Source organism: Patiria miniata, unplaced genomic scaffold, assembly GCF_015706575.1.
Source record: "Patiria miniata isolate m_02_andy unplaced genomic scaffold, ASM1570657v1 HiC_scaffold_3, whole genome shotgun sequence".
Classification (NCBI taxonomy): Eukaryota; Metazoa; Echinodermata; class Asteroidea; order Valvatida; family Asterinidae; genus Patiria; species Patiria miniata.
This window is the reverse complement of record NW_024037069.1, coordinates 20,307,131-20,318,613: the sequence shown is the minus strand read 5'-3', so window position 1 is coordinate 20,318,613 and position 11,483 is coordinate 20,307,131. Positions and strand designations below refer to the sequence as shown.

Sequence of the window (11,483 nt, the reverse complement as noted above, 5' to 3'; positions counted from 1 at the left end):
GTACTTGTTGAAAGCACATTGTTTTTAGGAGCCATCTTTATTGCATGTTTTATATTGTACTCCAGAGCATCTAAAAGGACCACCAGAACCTGATTGTTTTTAAGGCCTAAATAACCCCCAGAAAAAGCAAGGAGGTATTGTTTAATGATAACTCATATCATTGAGGACTTTCTAGAGTCTTTTGAAGCTTTAGTTTATTCAGTTTTTATAAGAAAAGTACTGGACTCTCATTTATATGTTATTTGCATGTAAACATAGTGTATAATTCCATAATATTAAACTATGTATTTGGATTTGTTCTTGTAATTGCAGTTTTCACGGAGCTTTGCCAGTTCATGTTTCGTATTCAATGGATGGAACTGTAGCCTAGATCACAGAGCCTCAATTATTGGAAATTATTTGAACTTGAGCCTGTGTGCTGATCCCTGATCCTTGAATCTTTGTTCTGTATTGGAGCTGTGTTACCATACTACCATACTGAAGTGAGAGCTTTACAATACATTCTTGAAACAGCAAGCTTCTGTCGAGACCTTGTTTATTTGTCTTCATCTTATTTTTCGAGACACTGCGCCCCCTAGTGGCACCCACACCTTAACATAGGCCACCGACTTCATGCGAATCGATAAGGCTGCCGCTACAGGTCGTGGTACTCAGTCGTCGATACGCCGGGACAAGATGGACTCATTCTCCGGCTTCGGCCCGCTCGATGCCGCTCGATACTCCTCGGTCTCGTGGTGTTTCTGGTGCTGTATCGTTTCCTTCGCCGTACGCCGCTTAATTTACCGCCTGGCCCCACAGGCTGGCCGGTGCTTGGGTACCTACCACAGCTAGCTGCGGCTAGGGACGATCCACATGTTGTCTTTTCCAAATTGGCTGCAAGGTATATTTTTGAGTATTATTTACTGACGGTCTGGTCATCATCAAAGCAAGCCTGCGACTTTTTGTGTTGATAGCTTTTATGCTTTAATTATTACACAGTGCTGATATGCGAAAACATATTGTGTAGCCCCCCAAAAAATTGTCAAGCCCCCCCCCCCCGCCCCCCCCCAAAAAAAACTCCGTCAAAAAATACTGTAGGCCCTATCACTGACTGATGATATAACACAAAATTGGCAGTCGCAAATGTTAAACGGTGACGTCACATGCGAAAGGTTTCCCCTAAACAATATAGTCGTGAGAAGGGTGCATTTGTACACTATTGTAATATAGTGTGTATGATTGTAGGATTTTATCAGCGCTCCCCATTAAAAATATGGTTCCCCCCCCCTCCCCCCCCCCCCCCCCCCCCACACACACACACACACACACATACTTGTTTCACATGACTAGTGTGGACTTTCCATTGCTTTCGTGTAGTTAAGAAAAACCAGTGAAAAAACTCATTTTTCTCAAACTGTGAAAACTCTTTCAACCCAATTTTTTTTCTATGATTCCCTTTAGTGTTTCTCTTCATTCTGCTACAGATAAACCTAACCCAAAAATGCCTCTAAACCTGTTTTCCAGAAATGGGGAAACACTGTGTGGACGTGGGCAAGTCCACACAACGTCGGTGCTACCTACATTATGTGGACGTCTTTGTTCGGAAGTCCACACTGCGTATGTAAGACAAGCTCACCCCCACACACCTATTGATTTTAAGTGTCCGGAGAAAATAACCGGTCTACATTTCAGCACACCTCCCTGCACAAATTTCTGGATCCATTCTGCTAGCCCCCTAAAATATAGGCTTTAGAACCGCGCCTGAATTTGAACACGGGCGGGGAGCTACAAATGCAGGTTTCTCCTACCTGGATATAAGTAAAGTAAAAGTAGTCTGTTTCGGGCCAATACGGCTCATCAGGCAAGCGTTGCTCCGGGGAGTGAGGCCTAATTATAGTTAGGGTTTGTGACTCGTGATCGGAGGGTCAGGGGTTCGCATCCTGCTGCCGGCCAAATAATGTGTTATTGGGCAAGCCGCATCTTACCGGTACCCCAACTTGCCTCTCTCCATTAAGGAGTATAAAGTACTGGCATAATCGGGGTATAATCAAACCTATGGTGGACTGGCATCCCAATCAAGTGCAGTTTTCACAGGAACTTGAGATATGTAGATAATCTTCTAGAAAAAAATCCCTTCATAAATTAGGTATGGAAATATCATCAGTGTGAATTTGGCGGGGACTCTGGTGGTGGTTCTGCACGGACACCACACCATCAAGGAAGCCTTCAATCTCCACCAACTCAGCGCCAGGCCCACCCTCTACGTCAGTGAGAGGCTCCGCCCCGGTGTAGGTAAGCCTGTCTGGATGAAACACTAGCTTTATATTAATTAAGTCCCGAATCAGATTTGCCATAGGTAATACTGACCCGAAAACTGGGGCTAAATATAGTTTGTCAGATTCAGGGGCGCACCCAAGTGGGGGGGGGGGGGGGGGGGTTCGCCTCGGGGGCCTTTAGCCCCCCCCCCCCCCCCCCCCCCCCCGCCCACAAGAGGTTGTCAATTCTTTTGTTTTTTGGGGCCAATTTTTGTTTAGTCCCATGATTTGACCGTGGTGACACCCCTGTGTGGTCTAGGGGCGTAAATAGCGCCACTTCATTAAAGTCCGTCCCTCGAGCTCCTTCCCCCCCAAAAGGGCAACATTTTGTTAAAAAAATCGAACTTCTACAAACATTTGGAAAACAAATTGTGGGACCCCCCCCCCCCGGCCAACTCCTGGGTGCGCCACTGGTCAGATTAACAAGACAGTATCTTCTATCTTTTCTGGGTGACGAGTTATCGAGTCAGATGAGTTCAATCCTTGTCATCATGAGAAGTCCTACAAAAACGATGAATTAGAGATTCAGGCCAGTCAGATCAGTAGTGACACCTGTTATAGGGAATTGAAATCTGAAAAAAAAATGTAAACGTTGGTCGGCATTTTGTCCAAACCCAAACATTGATGCCAATACTCAGAAATATGCCGCACTAAAGATGTGTTACGGACACTATTTTGGGTCGATATGAACAGTTTTAAGTCTTTTGGGGGGGTCCTATTTATAATAGGTATCATAGCGTCCTCTGGCGAGATATGGACTGAGATCCGGAGGTTTTCCTTGACCGTCCTGAGAGGCTTCGGAGTGGGCAAGTCCAGTTTCGAAGAAAACATTGCAACGGAGGCAAAGTTCCTGATTGAGGAATGGCAGAAGGAAGATGGATCCCCGTTCGACCCAAAGCACCTGATATCAAGCGCCGTGTCGAACGTCATCTGCTCCGTAGTCTTCGGTGAGAGGTTCCAGTACACCGACGACAACCTCCAACGTCTTCTCCAATACTCGGACGACATCTTGGATCAGGTCGGGGCAGGGGGCGCCATCGAATTCTCGTCCTTTCTCTCGAAACTCACGTTCCTGCCGAGCATCAGGAGGTACGTGGCGACGGCCAGGCGGTTCAACGAACAGATCGACTTGATGGTGCGCGCGCATGCTGTCGACTACGACGCCGACAGCCTTCGTGATCTGATCGACACCTTCCTAAAGCAGAAGGAAGTCAAGGAGTCGACGGCTGGTGGGGAATCTAAAGTCTTCACCGGGAACAACCTGAAGAAGGTTGTCGGTGACCTTTTCATGGCTGGAAGTGAGACTACGACCACAACCCTGAGATGGAGTCTGCTCTACATGATGACCTACCCTGAGGTGCAGAGCAGGGTGCAGAAGGAGCTTGATGACGTCACAAGGAGGAATCGATTCCCCCGGATGTCGGACAGACCTGATCTACCGTACACAGAGGCAGTTATCTGCGAACTGCAACGGATCAGCACCATCGTACCGCTAGCGGTCCCTCACTGCAGCACCGAAGACATCACATTTCAGGGGTAAATACCCATGTCAACTTTTCCATCGCAACGAAGTTTTTTATTATTTTTTGTTAAAGATTATTTTCATGATTTTCAGGTGTTCACGATCTTATCCAGTTAAGTTAGAATAACCTCATGGCATCTTCTTCCCACCTATAACAAACACAAAATAGTGATTGATTACGGTATCTGCTGCTAGACTCGAATCCGCCATGCCAGTTATTGATGCCGGCCGAGGGTGGTCGAGTGATATTAAAGATATCTGTTCTAAGTTATAGTAAGCAAGAGGTCTTGTGTTCGAGTCCAAGCTTGTGAAATTACTTCTAACAAGCTGTCGGAGACAGTGCTTATGGATTTTCATCTTCACAACGCAAACATTCCATCAACAGAAATTGTAAGTGCAGCATGCAGTCAATGAAATTCATCCTTCAAACGGGTTGTGAATAATTAGATCTTACAATTAGAAGATGTCTTGGTGGAGACGAAGCATGATAATGTTAATGAGTGATCATATGTTTTCTTGTTTTGTTACATCATGCACATTTTCCCTTTGAAAACCATGCAGGTACACCATTCCGAAGGGGGCGATCGTGCTGTCCAACCTTTGGCATGACCACTTCGACCCTGCGGTATGGGAAGAGCCTGAAGCGTTCCGTCCGGAGCGATTCCTGGGTGACGACGGCAAACTGATCAGCCGCGAAGAGCTGACAGTTTTCGGCATAGGCAAGTAAAAGACTGTTTCCAATAATTTGGAATGGTTTGGACTGTTTCCAATGAGAGTGCCAAGAAATCAGAGCACGGGGGGGGGGGGGGGTAGGAGAGGGGTTCACATCCCCCTCAACCGCAAAAAATGCAGGGGAAAAAGGAAAATCGTGCAGAAATGAGAGCTCATGCATGTCCGCTACACCCTCACAGCCAAAGCTTAGATCCGCCCCTGGAGAGGTCACCAACAACGTGGGCCGATAGGGCGATAGACTTTATTCACAAGTCAGCCATATTGAATTGAAAGCGAGGTAAACTCTTCATTTTTGGGAATTTGCAAGTAGAAATGAAAGCAATGAAATGAAAGTTCATTACAAAGTAAAAGCAGTCTGGTCTGATGAATAATTAAAAAATTGTGATGGAACACACCCCATTGTTTTAAACCACATTTAAAATTATTAAAAGTGAGGCTTGGAACGCACTCCAATCATAAAATAGTCTGGCACCATTCCATTCATTTTACAATGTATAAAACAGACGCAGGGGAACCGATCGAAAATGGCTTCCTCGTGAATATTCGAATAAGGTCTAAGGGGTCAAGAGTTCCACCCCACTCTCTCTTTGTAACCGTTGAGGGGGTACTTCTGCGCTAAGTCCGTGGACAAAAAGGAATAATGTCTTAGGTTCAAGTGTATTCTGGTACTTTCTGATAATCTCTCTTTTTGGGTCCTAGGTCGGCGCATCTGTCTTGGAGAGCATCTAGCAAGGATGGAACTCTTCATCTTCTTCACTCTGCTCCTACACGAGTTCACCTTCAAGAATCCCCCAGATGGTCCCCCTGTCTCGCTCCAAGCGATCAACGGAGGCACATGGGCGCCTCTGAGTTTCAAAGTTTGCGCCGTTCCCCGGGCATGAGAGCGACAGTAATATGCTTCAAAGTTCCGATCGGATGGAAAACCAGCAAACTATTAAATTGACATCATAACTCTTTTTAACCTGGGGGATTTGACGAAGATTTTTTGTTAAGGGATACGACCATTAAACTTTATCATAGAATAGAATCACAGATTCTACCCAAAGAACGTGCGACTCATAGTTTCTGTCCGCCGGAGGAAGCTCTACTACTTCAGACATCTGGCCAGGGGACGTACTGGGGAGTTATAGGAGCAACAATCCTGGAAGGCAAAGTGGAGGGCAAAACTCAAGAGGCCGATCCAAAGCAACCTGGGGAGACAACATCAAGGCCTGGACTGGACTGGACTCGGCATCCACACACAGTGTGGCGCGCCAAAGATCGCCCAAACAAAGTTGGCTAGTATACAAATATAACATGGTTTGAGGGTGGACAGTCGATATTGGCTCCCCGAGGTATTGGAAGATGACAAACTAGTTCCCGAGGCGAACCCGAGGGAACTAGTTTGTCAACTTCCAATACCGAGGGGAGCTAATATCGACTGTCCACCCGAAATAAACCATGTTATATTTGTTTTACTATACTTCATACATATTCAGTTGTCGATTTTTTTTTATATATGCACCTAAAACAAAATTCGGGGAAACTTGTACAGCTCACCAAAAGAATATTGTTGCTCAACTTCAATTACTAGTTCGGTTCGTTTGCAATATAATACAGTTACTACAGTTGTAAATACAGTTGTTGTGTACAACTTTCTTTTGTACAGGAGACATTTACACGGTCTATACATTTTCTCCAGTATGGCATCATTGAGCTCTGGAAATTAACATTTACGCGAACCGTGCAACCATGCATCTCTCCTGGGCGATGCTCGCGCGTGCGTACTGCACCCGTGCGACAGTTCCTCGATTGCTCTGTAAAGCGCATGCGTAGTAGACTGTCGCACGGGTAAACCATGCGACAGTCTACTACGCATGCGTATTTACCCTTTGCGTGAATCCTCGCGCGCGCGTTTGGTAAACAGCAAGAATAACATCTTGCACGTGATGGTGAATTGACCAGTGAGAGTTCGGCTCTCGATCATGAATATGTATGAGGTATAGTAATATACAAATATTGAATGCTTCGAGTGGTGTAGTAAAACTAGCCTCCCGAGGTGATCCATGGACATTCTATTTTCCCGAGGCGAAGCCGAGGGAAAATAGAATGGTCCATGGATCACCGAGGGAGGCTAGATTTACTTTACCACGAGATAAAGCATTCAATATTTGTTTTATAACACTTCACCCACAGATTCTGCTTGATTTTAATATTTCAAATTATTTAAATCTGAACACAGTTGAAATAAACTTCAATTTCAATACAAAATTGGTGGAAAATGTATTTCTCTCTTCCAAACGACCCCTTCACGAAATGTATAAACCCAAGTCTGCGGCGCGCTCTCTTTGGAACAATACGCGCTACGCGCAACGCACAACGCGCACATCAGCATCCATTTGCACACAAATACCGCGCCGTGGAAATAGTACTTTGGTTGCTAATGGTATAGTACTTTGGTTGCTACGGGTATAGTACTTTTGACCGTGCACAGAAAGATAGCAAAATTAGAAAGTAACATGTGACTCGCTCTCGGCCTATCAAGACACAGAATCTGTGGGTGAGGTGTTATAATGCCACCCAACCTCTGTCACACGTCAGAGGACGGCACTGGATAGGATACGATAGCAGTCTTTCGTCACTAATTTTTCAATTGTTCATTTTTCAATTGCGAGTATAAATATTCTCAGCAGCCGTTCAAGAAAGTGCGCCCTCGACCTCAGACGATATCAGTTCTTTTAACTGAGGAAGAGGATTTGAGGTTGTCAGAAAACCTTTGGTAAAGTTTTAAGAAAACCGTAATATATCTCACCAAATCTATACAATAATGAATACAAAGAAATGTTGATACTAATATGAAAAGTACAGATGAGACAGTTTGTGCTGTACCTATAACATCTATAAAATTAACTTGACGGGGCGCAATGACTTGTAGGCCCTAATCATGATAATAAATAAGTCTGACAGCACGTGTCCTGCTCGGCAAAGGTTTTGCAGCGCAAACTGTCTTGACTCGCACAGTCGTAAACTACCGACAAATCTGCTGCACCATAGGCGAAACGGTTTCGTAATCCCCCCGCCCCCCACCCCACTTGCTATCGTCATCCCCGCCCCCACTCGTCGACAAATACAAATCCCCCTCGCAAAATACGGACGGACTAGAGCAAGTCTAGTGGTGACTATGGCCGGCAGGTGAACAAAATCTTGGGAAGTTTGACCTTCGCCCGCGAAATCGATCAGCACACAATGCATGCCGGTGATAAAGGGCCCAGTACATGTAACGGCATCATCTACAGAAACTACGTAAACGTACGGTAGGCCCACATGTAGAAATTTTGACAAAACACACTGGTTAATAGAAGAGCAAGTAGTACGTACAGTTTTCAGCGTGAGGTCTTGTACCGTCCGCGGGAAGATGGAAGCGATTGACGGCATGATGGCTCTCGACGCCCGCTCGGTACTCATCGGTCTCGTGGTGTTTCTGGTTCTGTATCGTCTCCTTCGCCGTACGCCGCGTAATCTGCCGCCTGGCCCCACGGGTTGGCCGGTGCTAGGCTATCTACCACAGCTCGCCATGGCAAAAGAAGATCCGCAAAAAATATTCTCCAAACTAGCTGCCAAGTAGGTATAATAGTCCAAAATCCTAAGAGTGTAACAGGCTACACGTAGCCTACATGTATTCTCTTATAGTCGATATTTACTAAATCCAAATGCTACTTTGTCCATGATGTATCTTCAATAGTGATTTCCGTATGAGCATACGTTGCAGCTCCATGGTATGAGTGGTGGGCGTCAACTTTTAATATAAAGGGGTATACATTTTGTATATAGTGAAAATAACTTTACTCTAAAATATTTTGTGTCAATATTTTCATTCCTCTAACTATATGAATTTAATCGGACGCCTGTTTAGGTTGCAATCTTTTTGAAAGAAATTTTTTTTTTGGCAAATAGCAATGTCCGTAATTTCTGACCTTGCGTGCGCTCTGCAGTTAATTTGAGATTTGGTCTCTATTTAAATGCAGTTCGCTCAATGCTTAAACGTGTACTAAAATAAAGGCAAATAAGCAGACTATTACAAAAATTGACCTCAGGAGAAAATCTGGCTCGACAATAAAATCACGACTAAAAATGAGGGTAGGCAAAGGATTCCGTTAAATTACATGTAGGCCTATCTATCGCGCAGACCCTGTAATTTTTTCCTCTATCTTTTAGCTCACAATTTGTTTGCATTTCTTTTGGAATGCCGAATCAAATCACACAACTCGCTCACGTACGCCATTTCACTTACAGATACGGTGACGTGATCAGTGTGAATGTGGCGGGAAATCTGCTGGTGGTTCTACACGGAGTTGACGCCATTAAAGAAGCCTTCAATCAGCCGCAGCTGAGTGCTAGACCGAAACTACACGTGAGCGAGAAGCTTCGCCCTGGGGTTGGTAAGTGAAAAATATTTATGAAGAACATAAGTTTTACAGTATTATCTCGGCTTTGGGCCCGTAATTTGCCACTTCATTGGTAAGCCAAAAATTTTGGGAGAAGAAATCAATGACAACATGTCGTGGTGTCCAGTGACACACGCACCACAAACCGAAGGCTGGACTCGAACCAACAACCTGCATAATTAGATCTTGAGTTGATGCTCCAGAACCCGATCGAGGCTATGGCACCCGATCCACTAATTTGCTGGTAAAAACGCCCAACAGATCGTCCAGAAAAGCATTCTTGCTGAAGATAATTAGACATTTTGCGTTACGAACTTAAAAACTATCCCAATCCGCTTTTGTAGGTATTTTTATTTCGTCTGGCGAGATCTGGACAAAGATCCGGAGATTTTCCTTGACCGTTTTAAGAGGCTTCGGAGTGGGCAAGTCCAGCTTCGAAGAGAACATCGCAACGGAGGCAAAGTTCCTGATCGAAGAATGGAAGAAAGAGGCAGGAACTCCCTTCGAACCCAGACACCTGATTTCACGCTCCGTCTCCAACGTCATCTGCGCCGTGGTCTTCGGCGAGAGGTTCCAGTACACCGACGAGATGTTCAGGCGTCTCATCCACTGCACCGATGACGTCTTCGAAAAGATCGGAGCCGGGGGCGCCATCGAATTCTCGCCCTTCCTTGCCAAACTCACGTTCCTGCCTGTCGTCCGGAGATACAAGGAGTCAGCCCAAGCTCTGGTCGACCAGATTTTGTTAATGGTAAAGAAGCACAATCAGGACTACGACGCCGACAACATCCGCGATTTCATCGATACGTTCCTTAAAGAGCAGAGCAAATTCGGCGAGTCTGAGGTCTTTAATGTCGACAACATGAGACAAGTGGTCGGCGACCTGTTCGTGGCTGGTAGCGAGACCACCACGACGACCCTGCGTTGGAGTCTGCTCTACATGATGGCCTACCCCGAGGTACAGACCCGAGTGCAGAAGGAGCTTGATGACGTCACAGGAAGGAATCGATTCCCCCGGATGTCAGACAGACCTGATCTGCCGTACACAGAGGCAGTTATCTGTGAGCTGCAACGGATCAGCACCATCGTACCCCTAAGCGTACCCCACGTTTGCTCTGAGGACACCACAGTTTTAGGGTAAGTAAAGTATCTGGACTGAGTTTTCCTCCACAGTATTTCAGAAACTAGGGTCCAAATCCTACGAGGCAAATTGACTGACAACTTGGAGCATGTAACCAACCGCACTTTAAGTTTTAAGGAAGAACATTAACAAAGTACATACACTGTATTTTTTAGTAAACCGTTCATGTGAATTCTTGTGGAACTTTGCAGGGAATTTAAAGTTGTCTGGAACAAGTTTCTTGTAAAATTGCAATGTATTACACGGCCCCAAGAGTAGAAGATGGTACGACTCGAATTGTGCACGCGTTACCAGAGTTATTTTGAATATAAGTAATATATTTTAAGGACATTTTGTTCAATTTGTTCAACCTTTGCGATTGCTCAACCGAATAAACGGTAATTACCCCCACAGACCAAGGTTTTAATTGTTAATCACAGAGTTTTGTTCCTCGATTTAGGTACGATATTCCGAAGGGCACTTTTCTCCTCGCTAACCTGTGGCACAGCCACTTCGACCCTGCGGTATGGGAAGAGCCCAAGTCGTTTCGTCCGGAGCGATTTCTGGATGACGACGGCAAAGTGATCAGCCGCGATGAGTTGACCCCTTTCGGCATAGGCAAGTAGATTTATACAGCATGTACAGTACTTACCGAAGTCTCTTGGGCACTTCCCAAACCACCGCGGAGCTCGAAGCTTTCTGCTTTCATTTGCCTAATTTTAGGGACTGTTACTGCAAACCCTATACACTGTATAAATGTACGTACAGTATAGTTTGAAGTTGTCCAATGGGATCGAACCTATACAGCCTCCAACTTGTTCCGGGACCAGAGAGAAAGCCTAAGCCGAAATGACGCCGACGTTTGAGAAACTGCCATAGATTAATGGGTTAATTTGGTGTCACTTTAATTATTTCTGCAACTGAAGAGAATACTCTTCAGAGGAGCTATGTAAATGTAGTTTAGAAAAAAAACTGCGGAAATGGACGACGTTGTGTCGTGTAGGCTGAAGGAAAAGGTTTTTTTGCCAGGAAAACCACGAAATTGTGTTGAAACAAACAAATCAGGGTTGGGATTTGAACCAAGTTCACAGACATGGAATCACAATCCCGATGTGTTGTAGTATTTGGAATTTTAACCAGTGTTTCTTCTGAATTCCTCCTTAAGGTCGGCGAATCTGTCTAGGAGAGCATCTTGCCAGGATGGAACTCTTCATCTTCTTCACTCTCCTCCTGCACGAGTTCACCTTCAAGAATCCCCCAGATGGTCCCCCTGTGTCACTCGAAGGCACCAACACCTCGACCTGGGCGCCCAAGAATTACAAAGTCTGTGCTATCCCTCGAGGGTGACCGACTCACATAGGCGACTTCTAATCAGTAACAGAAGAATGTTG

General features: G+C 45.3%; 1 protein-coding gene and 1 pseudogene across 1 annotated transcript; both read left to right on the top strand.

The window, feature by feature from the left end:
- Positions 1-591: 591 nt before the first annotated feature.
- LOC119737956 lies at positions 592-5,855 on the top strand (annotated as a pseudogene).
- Positions 5,856-7,702: 1,847 nt separating this feature from the next.
- LOC119738728 (cytochrome P450 2J6-like) lies at positions 7,703-11,469 on the top strand. The gene is made up of 5 exons (XM_038213663.1): positions 7,703-8,148; positions 8,821-8,966; positions 9,317-10,109; positions 10,553-10,710; positions 11,258-11,469. Exons 1-5 carry the CDS (start codon positions 7,943-7,945, stop codon positions 11,437-11,439), a joined length of 1,485 nt encoding a protein of 494 aa, XP_038069591.1. The 5' UTR covers positions 7,703-7,942; the 3' UTR covers positions 11,440-11,469.
- Positions 11,470-11,483: the final 14 nt, after the last annotated feature.